At 37.6% G+C, this 20,134-nt stretch overlaps 1 protein-coding gene across 1 annotated transcript in view; it reads right to left on the bottom strand.

Annotated features, from left to right (window-relative positions):
- Window positions 1-6,936: 6,936 nt before the first annotated feature.
- LOC126810381 (zinc finger protein 260) overlaps window positions 6,937-20,134 on the bottom strand; it is a 49,563-nt gene continuing 36,365 nt past the window's right edge. The window contains exons 7-11 of the mRNA XM_056098435.1: window positions 19,966-20,132; window positions 18,185-18,304; window positions 17,300-17,456; window positions 15,615-15,813; window positions 6,937-8,347 (exon numbers count right to left, since the gene is read on the bottom strand). Of these exons, the coding sequence (XP_055954410.1) occupies window positions 8,097-8,347; window positions 15,615-15,813; window positions 17,300-17,456; window positions 18,185-18,304; window positions 19,966-20,132 (894 nt within the window). The 3' untranslated portion in view covers window positions 6,937-8,096. The remainder of the gene's footprint in view (window positions 8,348-15,614; window positions 15,814-17,299; window positions 17,457-18,184; window positions 18,305-19,965; window positions 20,133-20,134) is intronic.

Genomic DNA, 20,134 nt, shown 5'->3' with positions numbered 1-20,134 from the left:
AACCTTTTATAAGTTGTGTCGACGATGATTATAGATTTTAACCGTTGTATCCAGGTCGTATCTAGAATAATAAAACAAGTTTCAGGGATGGTTGTAGACAGTTTATGTAATACAAACAATAAATAATATATCAGGACATCGAGAAGTGGGTCGATCAATATTTCTCAAAGCTAACATCATCTACGCATACTGTAAACCAAGAATAAGGTGATGCCCTCATTGATGAAACGCGTATGACCCTTCTATCATAAGCTTATAGTCCCTTCTGTACGACCCCCTTTATCATCCGTGTACCACACCCTCTTATCACACATGTACGCCCCCACCCCCACTATCCTACGTGTATGATTCCCTCTATCACACGTGTAAGCACCCCCCCCCCCCCTCTCCGCGCCCGCATCTTACGTGTACGTCCCGCTCTACCATACGTGTACCACGTCTCCCCTATCTTTCCTCTCTTACGTGTACGATCCCCTATGATTCACGTACGACCCCCTCTATCAACCATGTTCGGTCGCCTTATGTTTACGATCATACGCGTATAGTCTCCTATCTTACGTGTACGACCTCCTCTATCATACGTTTACGATCTCGCCGATGATGGGTTAATGAACGATAATTCGATATTTGACGGTTAAAGCCCCCCAAACCCCAACCCGACTTGACCTCCGCCTAAATCACCAATGATCATATCTGTGCTTTTTGACCTCCGCCTAAATCACCTATGATCATATCTGTGTTTTTTTACCTCCGCCTAAATCACTAGCTATGATCATATCTGTGTTTTTGTAGAGAACAATACTTGGAGTGGTTCGGTAGAAAGTAGATTGCTCTCACGTCAAAGAAAACATCCGCTAAATTTATCACAGGGTTATTTACGTGAAATAAGATTCTTAGTTTTCTTTTTTCAGGAATGCGTTTGTCAATATTTGACCCCGAAATTGGTGGGATTTATTGGCTGAGAAATATAAAAGTATGGTTATAATCAAGTAAAAAAAAAAACGTTGCCCCTGTTGATGTGTTGATAAGTCAAATAATAAATAAACTATATGATCTATTGATGTTTGTTTCAAAGTTTCTTGACACGAGAAGGTTGATTCATAAAACACCAAAAGTCATTCCCGTCAAAGAGAGAGAGAGAGAGAGAGAGAGAGAGAGATTAGAATGGAATATAAAATATAAAATCAATACTTCTTGACTATCTTGATTATATTGAGAGAAAGGGGGGGGGGGCAGCGTTCACTCAACACGACCTAGGTCATTTCGGGACTAACATATGGTTCAATTTTTATTTCACTAATTTGCTGGCGCGTAGGGGTCTTTAGCAGTGAGAGGAAAGCGGATGACCCGGAGAAAACCCACGAGGATTGACGCCTTGTCACGAAACCACACCATTTGACTCAATAACAGACCTTATGATCTAAAGTACACGCAGAGAAGTAGGACGTTAAATCCCATTTCAATTTTCACGCCCCTAGAATTATCTGGGGGGTAGGATGGTCGAATGGTTAGTACGGGCGTGCGCTGTAACATAAGGCCTGTCATTGAGTCAACTGGCATGGTTTCGAATTCCCGGTTGTACGTGACAAGGAGTAGGGTTGCCTGTCCAACCTCGTGGGTTTTCTCCAGGTCCTCCGGTTTCCTCTCACTGCTAAAGACCCCTACGCGCAAGCGAATTATTGAAATAAAATTAAACCATACGTTAGTCCTGAAATGACCAAGTCTGTGTCGAGTGGACGTTAAACCCCATGTCTCTCTCTAGAATTATCTGTTGACACATCTTCCAGTCGACTGTCCATCCAGATAAAAGAGATGCTACACGAGACAGTCTTGTTGACCAGTGAATTAATGACAAGTGAAATATATCATATACATGGGAAACAAACATGACATATTACCCTTGGTGAACATCACACGTCATGTTGTTATTGACTTACTCACTTCGTTACCCAGGCATCCGAGCATTAGATAGAACATGAAATGAAAAGGAAACCGGGTTTAACATCCTACTGTGAGGAATTTGTGCCCGGACAGCGGCGCTGCGGCTACACTTATATCAAATTCCAACTGCCAAGAGATCTTTTTACGTGCACGTCAATGTGTACACGGGATGTCGTTTTTTCGCCTCATCCGAACGACTAGACAGCTGTCCTTGTCAGGCCCTCTGTCCTGCACCACGTTTTTTGATGGATTATATATTTTCAATATGTGTAGATTCAGAACCCGGCTGATTCCAAACTACATTAGTGGACTATATTTCCATATCAAAGGTTAAACTGGGGTTTGGATGGCTAAATCTATTTGTTAAGGCCAGCTCAATTTTTGTCAAGGTCACTGAGGTGTTAATAAGGTTAGGGCACGTGATTGTAGGCGAGATTGGAGGGTTAGGGTTAGGGTAAGCATTTGGGCTAGGTCCAGGGTTAGGTTTACATCTCCTGACCTATGAACAAACTTGAAGTTGGCCTTATCAAATAGATGTAACCGGTTTGGATGCCAGACTATACAGGATGTAGACACGATCTACTCTTCACTTACACCAGATATATATATATGTTAGTCAATGTCTACAATCAGGCAATGTGTACAATGCCTTTGTAACTCAAACCCTAACCCCCACCCCAACCCTAACCCTAACCCTAACCCGGCAATGTACACATTGACTGGTATATTTCAGGCATTGTACACATTGCCTGATTATAGACATTGACTGTCACATATACACTTACACGGTGAATTGATACATTTAACACTGGGAGGTTGGACAGGGACCCTACACCTTGTCACTTACTACCTCGGATTTTGGGCGGCACACGTTCGAGTGCCCGAATTTTTCTATTTTTACCCCATAACAAACACCGACTGTGCCGAAACTTCATAATCCAAATTTTCACCTCTGGGTGGCCATACAATGTCCAGTTTTGGATTCTGTGCGGACCGTGAAAATCAAACATATAAATCCGGGTAAAGTTTCAATATTTTGAAAATTATGTTCTTGTATTGCATCTAATTATGGCTATGGTTCCACAAACATTCATTCTTTAGTTTATCAACAAAAACCAGACATTGTACAGGAACCTTACACCAATTACACCATAGAGTTTGGTATTAGAAATAACATTTCACGTCATCATGGCGTAATTATTACGTCAAATCTGGCGACAAAGTACGAAGAAGCGTTTCTGTGTAACGATAGAGGTGTTGTAACGATAAATACAGACCAGGAACAAATTATTTAAATGGATTTAAATTTTCGTATGAAATTTAAAACCGAAAGAGACCACCAATGTTGTTCAAGTTTTACTTTACGTGGATTAATAATACTGTAATTAGTGTTGTTACGCGGTTTGACGTCATGAAAGTAGTGCGTTATAATTACGTCATTTTAATGGTCGACAAGCGGGTAGTAATAGCAGTTTTCAATTGAATCAATTACTGTAAATTACAACAGGAGTATAATATAACATGTATTTCTGATCAAAACAGAAAAGGCTTAGTCATGCCCAAAACCTCCCAAAATATAATAATTTTAGGTTTGGACTCGGATAAGTTGGGGAAAAATTCGTTCTGGTCCAAAATCGTCGGAGCAAATAATTCTTATAGTCATTTCTATATATACAACCTCGTAGGTTTCCTCTGGGTCCTCCTACAGCTAAAGACTACCACGTCCATGGGAATCATCGAAATAAAATTGAATCATATGTTAGTCCCGAAATGTGCTAGTTTTTGTCGAATGGTCATTAATCGATTCCCCGCTTGTACGTGACAAGGAGTAGGCACGCCTGTTCAACTCCGTGGATTTTCTCCGAGTCCCCCGGTTTCCTCCCACTGCTAAAGACCCCTATGCGCAAGCGAATTATTGAATTAAAATTAAACTATATGTTAGTCCCGAAAGGATTTAGTTTGTGTCGTGTGGACGTTAAACCCCCCCATCTCGGGTTTCTTTGGCCGATGAAATACGACAATAAGAAATCGAATTCTGTCCTTTCAAACTTTTAACAAACAAATGAATTCCTGTTCCGTTCAACATCAAACGACGAGTTTTTGTAATGATATTAATAATAATGACTTTATTTTCTTTAGTATATGAGTTTTAATTTTCGGGGTGGGGGCGCGGTTAGATGGCCGAATGGTTAGCGTGTGCGCCTTGTATCATAAGGTCTGTCATTGAGTCATTTGGCGTGGTTTCGATTCCCCGGTTGTACGTGACAAGGTGACAAGGAGTAGGGTCGCCCGTCCAACCTCGTGAGTTTTCTCTCCCACCCCCTCCCACACTGCTAAAGACCCCTACGCGCGAGCGAATTATTGAAATAAAATTGAACCATATGTTAGTCCTGAAATGACCTGATTTGTGTCGAGTGGACGTTAAACTCTCTCTCTCTCATTTTCAACATGTCCCTCCTACTCTATAAAACTAACAACTGCACAGCAACAATATTTACACATATTAACAAAGTGCATATATATCACATTTTTCTATCGATCATTCATAATTCGTTTCGAGTCCGCCAGACTGTTTCATTAGCAATTTTCCCATACCGAAAATTGTCTTGTTTTTTTTAAAGCAGAATTTAAATTTCATCATTAATAATTCGTTTCATGTCGGGGTCATTGACTACCATGCAATGCAGTGAATTGTTTTACAAGTGTTATCAACCGACGTCTTCAAATCACACAAAATATTTTACTATGATGACGTTAATAAATTAAAGGTCAACTCCTTTTTTATCCTATAAAAGACGCGAGTTGAGACAGGTCAAGGCTGGTTCGAGAGCCTTAAAATGTTATGTCAACATTATTTATGACCAGCATGCAATCCTCCTCCATCTTACGGCCCCGCAGACGAGTGGACGAACCTCATAATACACATCCCTAATTCAACAATATCTTCTTAAATAACTCTTTTGTACGGCCCCTATTATAGAATGACGGGGGGAAAGACCCTGATTTACCGTTACTTGATAAGCCCTGGTTAACATTCCTGACCTTGTGACACAGATTAAGTAATAGACGAGACCCAGTTTTTGTCAAAAGGGGCCGAAATATTGTTCAACTGTGTGGCAATCTTGTACAAATAATACGGCTTTAGCTACTTGGCTGGTTTGGAGATGAACTAGGGGTTGATTGAGGGGCTGTGTAGAAGGCTAGATGTCGAAATATAACAAAGGGTTACACATGACCCCTCTCACACTGTCTAGTTCAATAACTCACTGCTGCACCCCCTTGTCAGTGGTATAGGACATAGGGTCTGGTAAGGGACGATGTATAGTAGTTTGGACGGGACGAAAAAAACGAGATGCCGTGTACACAACAATATTTGGTTAATGCTGACAGTTACAGTCAATCAGTAATAAGCAGAAGTGTGACCTTATTAAAAAATCTTTGAATTCAGTAATAAACATGATTTCATTGACTCGATGCTTTTGTGTCCGATTTTCATTTGGTGAGTTTGGTGTAAGACGGTGGCCTAGTCATTCGAACAGGACGAGAAATGTACAATTGACAGCAAATTAAAGATCCACTGCCTGTAGACCTTCATCGCACATTGCGAGAGAGATGGGGTTTAACGTCCACTCGACACAGACTAGGTCATTTCGAGACAAACATATGGTTTAGTTTTTTCCATAATTAGCCCAGTCGGAGCTGAAGAGTTGGACGTTAAAACCCATGTCCTATTGCTTGTCGGGGGGTTGGATGGCTGAATGGTTAGCACGTGCGCGCTGTACCATAAAGTCTGTCATTGAGTCAACTGACGTGGTTTCGAATACCCGGTTGTACGTGGCAAGGAGTAGGGTCGCCTGTCCAACCTCGTGGGTTTTCTCCGGGTCCTCCTACTGCTAAAGACCCCTACGCGCAAGCGAATTATTGAAATAAAATTAAACCATATGTTAGTCCCGAAATGACCTAGTTTGTGTCGAGTGGACGTTAAACCCCATTTCTCTCTCTCCCTATTGCTTGTCGGACGTGTTCTTTATTCACCAATCCTGTGCCATTAGGTCAAAGGTCGTGGGGTTAACGATTTAAATGGTCTTTATATTTGGTTCAGAAGTCAACATAAAGTTGAATGGACCCCTTTTCATCGACAGAATGCCTACTGTATTTTAGGAAAAAGGGTTTTGATTCACGATAAAAAAGAAATCTCGAGTGGTTAGGGTTAGGCAATATTTCATCCTATAAATCATGTCGAGACCTCTAGACCGACCCCTATTATAGCCATTGTTGTGTAAATGCAGACCCTTTCCAGTCACGTATAATAGAAATGTGTTTTTTCATAAATAGCTAAAGATCCAGATGAAGGTCAAGATATGGTTTAACATTCTATAATTCTTCGCCATTTAATCGGAAGATAGCCAGAAATCACCCTACGATCTATAATTCGGCACAAAGAGGACTAACTACTCTACTTCCAGAATAGATTGCAGGACAGTGGTACAGGATGGAGGAACTGGCAAGGATAGCTGTCTAGTCGTTTGGATGGGACGAAAAACCTAGGTCCCGTGTATATATTGGCTTGCAAGTAAACTGACTGAAAATTGACCCTTCCCATCTACATGTAGGTAGACAGTACCCCTTCCCATCTGAGTTACTGTAACAGTACCCCTTCCCTTCTGTGTGAACAGTGCCAATTCCTATAGTATCTGAGTTAATAGTCCGCCGTCCAATCTAAGTAACTGTAACAGTCCCTGTCCCATCTGAGTTAACAGTACCCCTTCACATCCGAGTAGACAGTACCCCTTCCCATCTGAGTGAACAGTCCCCCTTCCCATCTGAGTGGACAGTATCCCTTCCCATCTGAGTGGACAGTACCCCTCCCCATCTGAGTAGACAGTACATGTACCTCTTCCCATCTGAGTGGACATAACTTCTCACCATAGAAGACAGTATTTTAATTTGTACTTGGAGGAAACAAACAATATATTCTTTCTGATCATGTATGTCTTTATGTATTTATATAACAAAATATTTACTTCAATAATTTAACAGTATTATTTACAACCTGTACATAAAACATCTTTAGATCATCCTACACAAACATTTATTTTATTCATTCTTCTTTATGCTTCATTCACCCATTCCATACTTTCATTTTATTCATTTCATTTTGTATATTCAATCATTCATTTCATATGCTTCATTCAATCATTCATTATATTTTGTATAATGTATCATTTATTCATTATGTATATATCATTCATGCAGACCATTGTGTTTGCTTCATTCATTCATGTACACCATTTTGTATGCTTCATTCATTCATGCACACTATTGTGTATGCTTCATTCATTCATGCACACCATTTTGTATGCTTCATTCATCCATGCACACCATTTTGTATGCTTCATTCATTCATGCACACACTTTCACTATCCTTTCATGCTCACCACAAAAAAAAGCACTAACCCCATCCATACATATTCACCACAATAAAAGCACTAGCCCCATCCATCCATGCTGACAACAATCAAGGCACTAGCCCCATCCATCCATGTTCACCAGAATAAAGGCACTAGTTAGAAGGCAGCAGCAATATTACACAGATAGGTTTTATTCTGTTTCTGTCTGATTCCTACTTTCACTTCTTGTACTAATTCCTGCTTTCACTTCCTATAGAAGGAGTTTTTAATTTCTACTTTCGCTTCCAGTACTAGGAGTTTTTAATTCCTACTTTCACTTCTTGTATTATGAGTTTTTAATTCCTACTTTCACTTTCGGTACTACATGTCTTATTAATTCCTATTTTTACTTCCTTTATTATGAGTTTTTAATTCCTATTTTCACTTCCAGTATTACATGTCTTATTAATTCCTACTTTCACTTCCTTTAATATGAGTATTTAATTCCTATTTCTTGTATTATACGAATTATTAATTCCTACTTTCAGCTATGCACACCATTTTGTATGCTTCATTCATTCATGCACACCATTTTTTTTTGCTGTCTTTTCTTCATTCAATTTTCATATCATATTTTAACACTTTTACCATCCATTAAAACAACCTAGGATAGGGGTCTATTATGGCTGACAGGGGAATACCTCACCACTTTTCAAATGGCCTCTTCCCTCCCCATTTTGAAAAGTGGCCCCACCACCACTCTTTTCAGCCATCAGCTAACATTTGCTCTACGTGTTCGGCATGCACCTGTTCATCCAAGTCTACTTCTTCTGCATGCACCTGGTCATCCAAGTCTAATTCCAGTTCCTGTTGTTCATCTTCAATGATTTCATGACCTTGAGATATAATAGCCTGTGTGTTGACGGCATCCGTCACTGCGACAACCTGACCGTCTGTGACTGTTATATCTTCCTCGCCCATTTGTTCTTCCATTAACTGTATTCCTTCATCATCAGCTGAAAATAATAAAATATTATCTCATAAAGGTCAGAAAATAAAAATGGGTTTTAAAGTCTTAAACATACTGTATGCAAGAACTAAATCTGCCTATTGTAGGTCTTTCTTTAGGCCTTAGATGTTAAATAAATTATTAATTAGACATTTATTCACATGACAAGACCATAATCAACTCTCGATGCCATCGGATGTTCTTGATTTTCAATGGAACAATGGTAGGAATGACAATTGAGATTCAGTTATTCTCCAAGAATAAAGTAATTTGAAATGTTCAACATATACCCTTTTTATACCTATTTTTTAACTATTATAGCAAGAACTGTCAGCTCTTTATCTAAATCTTACATAATGTATCTTTAAGTTTTCTTCACCGACTTGGCTAATGAAGACAGGCATACGCCATACAGTGTGCTATGAGGGAAATTATGCCAGGACACCGGCACCACGGCCTACTCTGACATCGAATTCCAATTGTCAAAGGTTTTTATTAACATGCTTTCAAAGTTGAACTATATGACCCCTTGCAAACCAGTCGAACATGTATGGACACAGGATTCATGGACAAGAAAATATTTTTAAACTTTCCAGATTATAATAATGTGGTATTCATAAAGAAATGAAGAAAAAAAAACCTAACAAAATTCCTTCTTAACATTTACAAAAAGCAGAGAGAAATGGGGTTTAACGTCCACTCGACACAAACTAGGTCATTTCGGGACTAACATATGGTTTAATTTTATTTCAATAATTCGCTTGCGTGTAGGGGTCTTTAGCAGTGGGAGGAAACCGGATTACCCAGAGAAAACCCACTAGGTTGGACAGGCGACCCTACTCCTTGTCACGTAAAACCGGGGATTCGAAACTACACCAGTTGACTCAATGACAGGCTTTATGATACAGCACGAGCGTGCTAACCATTCGGCCACCCAACCCCCCTTACAAAAAACAACATTCCAAAGACCTTAATATGTAGTTTTGCTGAACATCCAATTATTTCCATGGTTTAATTTTAATTTACAAAAGAGCTTTTCAAGACTTGACAGATCTGTGTTATAGAAGTATAGTCGTATCAATTAAACTAAATATTGACATTAATAACAATAGATCATCTGTCTGGACAATAAAGTCAAGTTCAAAAAACTGTCTGGACGGTAGTGGACAATACAATAGTCAACAAGTCAGCACACACAGTCTACAAATGTATTCAAAAAAACAAGAAGCTTACAGAGAACATAATAACAGAGACTTGCAGAAACCAAAAAACCTCAGTCAATTAGTCGACTCAATTCTATGGAACAATTCAAACAGGTAAATAAAATGACACAAGGCCAACAAAAAAAAAAAATCAATTTTATAAAAAACAAAATGGCACTAAGTCAAATCCCTTGACAAACTATATAAAACCTATATTTGTATTAATATTAATAATATTTTATTTGCTACATTATCAAGAAAATATTTTTGTCAAATATCATTTTAATAAAACTGTCGAAATTCGAACAATAGAATTAAAAAAACAGCAGATCTTCTATGACACTTGAAACATGCATATATAAACTTTTACCCCTGCCGTTTATTTGATTTTCACTACATAAAATTCATTCACCATGGCAGAAAAAATAAACATATATCATAAAAAGGGCAACAAATGGAACAAAGGGATGAGAAAAAAGAACCTGTATTGAGGGATTTTGTGGTTGTATTTGATGAGTATATGACAAGTGTCATATGTTATATTTACACCTGTGTATTGTCATGGAGGGATTCTACCTGTATTTACCTGTAGTATATAAACAATGTGTTGAAATGTACAACATTGTTGTAGTATATAGTAACAATGTCTATAGAAGACAATGCTTTAATAACAATCTCCCCACATCCTCTGGATAGGTGAGGAGACGGCAACATGAGCTTTTTGTTACCTGGATTTCTACGATTCATAATTACATTGATACAAGGTATTTTGATAACTGAAGGAAACCCGACAGAAAAAAAAAACTACCTGGAGGAAACAATAAAAGTGTGATGGGTGTACATGTATTGTTTGTGAGTGAGAAAATATTTGTTTTGTTTGATTTCGAACTGGACACTACCACGACTGGGTGGTCAGACTAATAATAATGTCTATACTATCACTTGCCCCCGAGGGCAAACTTTTATTCAAAAAGATAATTTTCTAATTTATGGTTTGGAGTGAAAATGGTGTAGAAAGGTAAAGGTGTTTAAAAAGACATTCAAGAGATTGTCGTAGATTTATAGTTCATCTTTTAATAAATATTTGAGATAAAATCTTTTTTTTCTTAAATCAATATAAATTGTGTAGGGTTGATAAAAAGTTTTGATATAAAGTATAAAGTAGATAAGAAGTATTAAATTACTCCAGTCATAAAGAGACATATTTCCATATATGATTTATTACACAAAACATATAATCTACCTTAAAGAAAAGAAATGAAATGGGGTTTAACTCCTACTCTGACTGGGCTAATGAAGAAATGAAATGGGAGAGACTAACATATGGTTTTTAATTTTATTTCAATCATTTGCTTGCGCATAGGGGTCTTTAGCAGTGGGAGGAAACCAGAGGACCCGGAGAAAACTCACGAGGTTGGACAGGCGACCCTACTCCTTGTCACTTACAACTGGGGAATCGAAACCCCGCCAGTTGACTCAATGACAGACCGTATGATACAGCGCGAGCGTGCTAACCATACGGCCATCCAACCCCCCTTACAAAAAGCAACATTCCAAAGACCTTAATATGTAGTTTTGCTGAACATCCAATTATTTCCATGGTTTAATTTTAATTTACAAAAGAGCTTTTCAAGACTTGACAGATCTGTGTGATAGAAGTACAGTCGTATCGATTAAACTAATTAGCGTGCATGCTAACCATTCGGCTATCCACCCCCCACCCCCCCACCCCGGAAATGAAATGGGGTTTAACTCCTACTCCGACTGGCCTAATGAAGAAATGAAATGAAATGAAATTAGGCTTAACGTCCTGAGTACGCCATGCAGTGTGCTATGAGTTAAATTTTACCTGTGGTCCTTGGTGCCATTATAATTTATTACACAAAGCATATAATCTACACTAAAGTAATGAAATGAAATATGGTTTAACGTTCTGCTCCTACTAGGCTAATGAAGACAGGCATATGTCATGCAGTGTGCTATGCGGGAAACTTTACCCACGGTTCTTGGTAATTGTATGATTATACAAGGCCAATAATAAAAGATCAATGATCACAAAAATACATTTATTTAAAGAAAAGAGAGAGAGAGAAATGGGGTTTAACGTTCACGCAATACAAACTAGGTCATTTCGGGACTAACATATGGTTCAATTTCATTTCAATAACTCACTTGCACGTAGGGTTTTTAGCAGTGGGAGGAAACCGGAGGACTGAGAGAAAACACATGAGGTTTGACAGGTGACCCTACTCCTTGTCAAATACAACCGGGGAATCGAAACCAGTTGACCCAATAACAGACCTTATGATACAGCACGCACACGCTAACCATTTGACCATCCCCCCACCCCCAGAAAGAAAAGAAATAAAATTGGGTTTAACGTCCAACTGTTCTGCACTGACTGGGCTAACGAAGACGGTCATACACCAGACAGTGTGCTATGATGGAAACTTTGCCTGTGAACCTTGGTATGATTATACAAGGCCAAAAATAAAAGGTCAGTGATCACAAAAACACATTAATTTAAAAGAAAAGATTATAAATTGTTCATAAAGGATGCAGGTAACTATAGATACAGGTAATGTTCACACCTCCCCATCTTCAGGTAACACATCATTATCTGATACCCTAACCTCATACACAAACATCAGTGTAAAACAGAGAGAAATTCAGCTGAACATACACCTTGTCAATTCAAGTACAAAACATGGGACCATACCCATGACTTGCATAGGGCACACACTGGTTAAACAACGCCATCACCCAATGACCCAGTCGACCAGACATCAATAAATCACAGACTACAGATTACATAACAACTGAATAACAAAGGAAAACCATAGAACAACATCGTCTAAACCATTAACAAATAATCGCGACATCCACAACAACCCTCATCTCTAGATTATCAACGTCAGTATTGAACAAGATGGCTAGCGTGCTGTTTGATTGTGTGAAATGTTTTCAACAGGATTAAGAGTTAAATAACAGCGAAGACTCTTGCACCATGTTATTGTCTCTTGAATGAAGAAAGGGGTTTAGGGAGTTTTGATTATTTGACAATAAATAATGACCCCTCTTTGTTGTAAAACCCTACGATTGTGTGAAAAGCCAATAGAACATGAAAATATTCAATCCAGAAAACTTTTATCAAAGTTAAGAATCTTGGGAACTGGATTGTAGAAAATTCCTCAGGCCTATTGTTAACATGTGTTCATACAAACTATTAAATTTACGGACATGCATGATTAACAGCACATATAAATTAATCGTCATAATTTACAAACTTGCACAATTAATAGTAAATATAAATTAATCGTCATAATTTACTAACATGCTCGCTTAATAGTAAATATAAATTAATCGTCATAATTTACTAACATGCACAATTAATAGTAAATAATATAAATTAATCATCATACTGCTACTTGTGTTTTGTATATTATTAAGTGAACATATTGTAATTGTATTATAATTAAAAATAAGGAGATAAATTAATATAAGCCTTTGGCATGTTTTTGAATCCTTACTTTTTGAGAATGTGTGAATCTTATCTGACTAAATAATGTTTTAAATCAATGAGATCATACAATTAATTATTAGGACATCATTTAATTATTACGAATTTTATTTCACTAATACGCCTGTGCGTATAGGTCTTCAGCAGTGGGAGAAAACCGGAGGACCAAAAGAAAACCCACGAGGTTGGATAAGCGATCCTACTCCTTGTCACTTACATGCTAGGAATCAAAACCACACCACTTGAGTCAATGACAGACCTTATGATCAAATGCACATGCGTTAAACCACTAAACCACCCAACCCCTTTTAGGTAGCATCATTAGGTCTGTCATTGAGTCAACTGACATGGTTTCGATCCCTGTCTGTATGTATGACAAGGAGTAGGGTCGCCTGCCCAACCTCATGAATTTTCTCCAGGTCCCAAGGTTTCATCCCACTGCTAAAAACCCCTACGAGCAAGCGAATTAATAAAATATAATTGAACCATGTTAGTCCTGAAATGACCTAGTTTGTGTCAAGTAGACATACAGGATATTTAAATAGGTCAACTGAGTACCACTGTGTTAGCTGTTTGGTTTGTAGTGCGATACATGTATAATGAGTGTAAAATACAGTACAGGGGACATCACTCTTGTCAATAAATAGGTTGAAACACACCCAGAATGTCTAGAGCCATGATTATATGAGTCATCTCAGTCTGTCAAGCTGTATATTACAAGCCTTGCTGTAGTTTCACAAACTAAAATACTTGGGTGCCTTTAAATAAATTAGGTTTAAAGTAAAATGGGGTTTAACGTCCTCCTGTTCTGCTCCGAACTGGGCTAATGAAGACGGGCATACGCTACACAGTGTGTTATGAGGGACATTACCCACTTAACCACTGTGACGCCCAAATCAGGTTGTAAAGTGAAATAAGGTTTAAGATCCTAGTTTTTCAGGACCATCCCAGCTAATGAAGACAGATATATACTATGAACTATGCCATACTATGAACTATGCCATGCTATAAACTATGCCATACTATGAACTATGCCATACTTGGGTGCCTTTAAATAAATCTGATTATAAAGGTAAATGGAGCTTAAAATCCAGGCTAATGAAGACAGGTATATATATATACACAATCTGATTAAAACACAGATTCTGTTTCGTTTTGTTTTTTTTTTATATTTCAAAATTTCATTTTACTTGTCTTTACTACACTGGGATCTAGAAGAGTTGTTATATAACCCGCATTTTGGTTGAGGTGAGGGATTAGCCAATGAAACAGTCTGTTATGGCGAGCTTTAGGGGCGGGATGCACGAAACTATGGGTAATCCACTAGTAACATCAATGCTATTTGGTTAATCAAATGTCGGACGTCATAAGTTCAAAAGCCGCTCCTATGACCTCTGACGCGCCGTATCGCTACAACCGGTCAGATCTTCATGTAGTGTAGGCCATCGAAAGTATGAATGAACGAAAAGAAGTATAGATCTGAATTTTAATTATTACCATGCTTGATAAACCATCAAGTATCTACCAACTGACATATAACAGAAATAAATTAGATCATGTGACAGCTATGCATCATTGTTGTCTATGTATTAAACATACATTATAGGAGATTAGATAAAGAGCTGGCAGTTCTCACTATAATAATCAAAAACTAGATAATGTAAATGTAAAGGGAATTTGCTGAAAATTTCAATGAAATTGATCCACTCTAAACCGAGATTTTCACATTGAATTGTTGGTCTAGTCTCAATCATCATTACTAAGGTCGGTACGATAAAAATCATAGTCTCAATTATCCATTTCATGATTAAATCATGAATGAAAGTTGAGCAGCAAATGGGATCCTAATCGAGTAAATATTGCAGGCTAGCGATGACATCAAAAGCTGATTATGGTCTGGATAAGTTAATTAATGTCTAATTAATAATTTATATAACATTTCAGGCCTAAAGAAAGACCTGCAATAGGCAGATTTAGCTCTTGCATAATGTATATTTAAGGGAGGATTGAAAACAAAGAATAGCAATGTCCATATTTTTTTTTTTTTTTTTAACAAGAAATTCTAGAGGATAAAATCTGCTTAAGAAAAGTGTGAGTAGAAAGTCAAATGTAGAAATTCATGTAATTTGGATTCTAACGATTCAACCACTGAAATTTCACTTTTAGACAAGAATTTTTTGGGTTACTTTTGATTTTCTAATTTTGATTTTAGATTGCATTTTGAACCTGATAATAATAATTGCTCTTATTAGTGCTGGGTACTGCTACTGCAGTCACGATATGACACGTATTGCTGCGATTCAGGTGCTACGATACGATACGATTCGTATCACGATTCATAACCCGGTCAATATTTACCAAGTCCTGCCAATATTGAAGATATAAAACTGTTTTTCACGATATTGATATGGATCAAAACAATTTAAGAGTGTGTACCTATGGATAATGCCTTACATTGATCATTAAGAGTGACAGGTTACTTACTGATGAGACAAAAAACAACATAAAAATGAATCGTGAAAAATTAATTCAGCATGAATACTAATTCTTACCTGCTAAAACTTGTTCAAATGTAATATTAACGGCTCCGTCACCATCTACAGATATTTCCTGCCCGTCTATGGTGATATGTTGACCATCAACAGATAATGTAGAAGGTATTTGTATCATGGCTTGACTGGTACCACCATCTGATGTAGCTATAGCCAGTGCTTGTTCTATTACACCTCCACAACTTGTCTTCTGATGTTCCTGATAATATAATAAATCAATACAGTCAGATTTCTGATAATATAATAAATTAATATGGTCAGATGTCTCATGTTGCCAGTAGCAGATTATCAGTGAGGCTGATGAGGCTGCAGCCTCAGGTCTAAAATTTTTTTAGACTTGTCTGATACGATTAAAAACGCATAGACAATGAATGTTAGGCGGTTGGGTTTAGGCCCAACAGGAATCAACATAGGCCCTGATCCGAAATTAATTAGGCCCACACCATTTTAAATAGGCCCTATTTAAAAACTAAATAGGCCCTCCAGCAACTGCCGCCTCAGGCCTTGGTGAAGCTTAATCCGCCACTGCATGTTGCTGACAATATAATAGATCAATACAGTCAGATGTCTCATGTTCCTGATAATATATCAATACAGTCAGATGTATCATGTTCCTGATAATATATCAATACAGTCACATGTCTCATGTTGCTGACAATATAATAGATCAATACAGTCAGATGTCTCATGTTCCTGATAATATATCAATACAGTCACATGTCTCATAATATAATAAATTAATATGGTCAGATGTCTCGTGTTGCTGACAATATAATAGATCAATACAGTCAGATGTCTCAATCAATACAGTCAGATGTATCATGTTCCTGATAATATATCAATACAGTCACATGTCTCATGTTGCTGACAATATAATAAATCAATACAGTCAGATGTCTCATGTTCCTATTATGTGACGTAGTTTCAATTCTCCACTTTTACTTGGCAAGAAGTAGGGCCGTCTGTCCAACCTTGTGGGGGGATGGGGTTGGCGGTGTTTGGATGGCCGCATGGCTAGCATGTGTGCGGGTCTGGCATTGAGTCAACTGGCTTGGTTTTGATTCCCTGGTTGTACATGACAAGGAGTTGGGTTGGTTGCCTGTCCAACCTTATGGGTTTTCTCCCACTGCTAAAGCCCCCTACGCGCAAGCATATTTTTGAAGTAAAATTGAACCATATGTTAGTCCCTCTAACCGTTTGAAATCACAATCAAATTTCCAAGGGAAAAATCTTTTACAGTATTAGAATTTATATACAGGTCAAAATTCTATATGAAATACAATTACGGCTGCAAAAAGTTTAGAAAAACCTAGTCAAAACGTTGCTTGATAATAAATAGTTATTACTTGATAAACACTAGAGAAGCCTAGTAAAAAAACATCGCTTAGTAATGAACAGTAATTGTTTGATAATGACTAGAGAAGCCTAGTCAAATCTTCGCTTGATAGAGTTTAGTGGGAATGTCGCTCAGTAATAAGCAGAAATTACTTGATAAAGTCTAGTCGAAACGTTGCTCAGTAATAAGCAGTAATTGTATTCCATAGAATTGTCACCTGTTTATTCCAGTTCAATTACTAAATACCATTGAAACAAAGTCTTACCTGTAATATTATTTCTTATGGTTGTATACGTATAACTTATCTGTAATATTATTTCTTATGGTTGTATATATACATATAACTTACCCGTAATATTATTTCTGTTTTAAAGGCCATACCACATCTATCACAGACTAGACTCTTCATATCACCATGTTTACGTTCTATATGTTTACGTATATCTGTAAACGTGTAACCATAGAAACCACAGACACCACATTTATAATCTTTCTGACCATTATGTCTAAAATAACAACAGCCATGTCTTATTTCTCATCAACGCTTCTGTTTATTGTCTCTTTGAGGCAAGACATTGGTGGCATGGGAATTATGAAATGAAATGAAATGGGGTTTAATGTCCTACTGTTCTGCTCCTAAACTGGGCTAATGAAGACGGGCATACGCCATGCAGTGTGCTATGAGGGAAATTTTGCCCGGGCAGCGGCACTACGGCCTACTCTTATATCGAATTCCAACTGCCAAGGGATCTTTTATGTGCACGCCAATGTGTACACGGGACCTCGGTTTTTCGTCCCATCCGAACGACTAGACAGTTGTCCTTGTCAGGCCCTCCGTCCTGCATCACTGACAAGGGGAAACCACGCGGGAAAATCTGGATGAACTTTCTCGGCCAATGCAGGGATCGAACACCCGAACTCCAGGCTAGCGAGCCAGCATCTTACCCACTTAGCCACGTGGGAATTATGTGGGTAAACGGTTTAATGCATGCATGTTAGATCATATAGTCTGTTGGTTAGTCAAGTGATAAGGTTTCGAACCAAAGCATTGACATGACAAGAAGTAAGGCCACCTGCCAAACCTTGTGGGTTTTCTCTGTGTCCTCCAGTTTCCTCTCACTGCTAAAGAGCTTAGCATGTTTTCTTATTGCTTTCACTGCAGTTTATAGACCGGACACTAGAGTTCATAGACAGGCCACTAGTTTTATAGACAGAAGTGTTATTATTAACCTACCTCTTGACATGTAATTCTTTATTTTTAATATGTCTAAAAGCTTTGTTACACACTTCACAGACATGTTTTGGTTCTTCATGAATTAACAAATGTTTGGATATATCTGATCTTTCACAGCCCCTGTAAAATATAACAAAACAATATCATTAATAACAGCCCCTGTAAAAGATTACACGACAATATCATGAACAACAGCCCCTGTAAAATATTACCAGACAATAGCATGGACAACAGCCACTGTAAAATATTACTACAGAAGATACATGTATCTCTTTGTATCTCTTTAAAAACAGGTACAGCCTCTTCTACAGCAACAGATAGATTTCGCTTTAAGCTGGACCTGTATTAAATATACCCCACCTGCAATCACATGTAATAATTATACCCCACCAGTGGTCACATGTATCAAATATACCCTACCTGTAATTACATGTATTAATTATACCCCACCAGTGGTCAGATGTATCAAATATACCCTACCTGTAATTAAATGTATTAATTATACCCTACCACAGTGGTCACATGTATCAAATATACCCTACCTGTAATTACATGTATTAAAAATACCCTACCGGTGGTCACATGTATTAAAGATAGGTTGCCAGGCAACGAAACATACGCCCACAGCAACTAAATCGTCCGGGCAGTCAACAAGGGTTGTCGCATATTTTTACTTTTTTCGGTAATGAAACATTTATAATACACTAAAATTTGATTAAGAGCAAGAACTCACGAAGTAATTATCAGAAAACTATTAGAATTTGTTTGGTTTTTATAAAGTTCTGCCCCATGCTAACGTTTTGTATGCAAAGCTTTTAATATCATAGATTTAACTGTTCAATATACTTGTTCGTCTCAAGATCTTAAACTCTGTGTATCAATCTGAAGTCAATCGGATGATAACTTAAGGGCCATAACTTTGGCAGTAATTATCGGAAATCGTTGAAAATCAATAGGAATCTTCGTCTCATGACCTCAAACACTGTGTATAAGTTTAAACTCAATCGGATATTAACTTGAGCCTCAAGAGCATCCACAAGATTTTTTGAAGTAATCAAGGGCCATAACTCTGGCAGTAATTATCGGAAATCGCTGAAAATCAATAGGCTTCTTCGTCTCAAGACCTTAAACACTGTGTATAAATTTAAAGTCAATCAGATATTAACTTTAGCCTCTAGAGCGTCCACAAGCAATTGTGGACGCCGGACCGACGGACGGAGGGGGGCGACGACAATATACGACCACATTTCAATGTGGGCGTATAAAAATACCACACCTGTAGTCACATGTATTAAATATACCCTACCTGTAATCACCTGTATTAAATATACCCTAACTGTGATTACATGTATTACATATACCCTACCTGTAACCACATGTATTAAATGTACCCTACCTGTAATCACCTGTATTAAATATACCCTACCTGTATTCACATTTATTTAATATACCCCACCTCTCACCTGTATTAAATAAACCCTACCTGTAATTACATGTATTAAATATACCCCACCAGTAATTACATGTATCAAATATACCCCACCAGTAATCACCTGTATCAAATATATCCTACCTGTAATCACCTGTATTAAATATATCCTACATGTAATTACATGTAATATATCCTACCTGTAATCACATGTATTATAAATATACCCTACCTGTATTCACCTGTATTTAATATACCCTACCTGTATTCACCTGTATTTAATATACCCTACCTGTAATCAGCTGTATTAAATATACCCTACCTGTAATTACATGTATTAAATATACCCTACCTGTAATCACAATGAGGACATTTAAATGGCTTTTCTGGATCATGGATACGAAGATGTCTTTTTAAATGGGCTTTCCGAGTAAATTTCTTTAGACATATATTACACTCAAATAGAACCTCGGCTGGCATGTGAACCATTTTTACGTGCATCTTTAAAATATACTGATCCT

The sequence above is a fragment of the Patella vulgata genome, chromosome 2 (genome assembly GCF_932274485.2).
Source record: "Patella vulgata chromosome 2, xgPatVulg1.2, whole genome shotgun sequence".
NCBI classification, from domain to species: domain Eukaryota; kingdom Metazoa; phylum Mollusca; class Gastropoda; family Patellidae; genus Patella; species Patella vulgata.
This window is presented reverse-complemented; position numbering and strand designations above follow the sequence as displayed.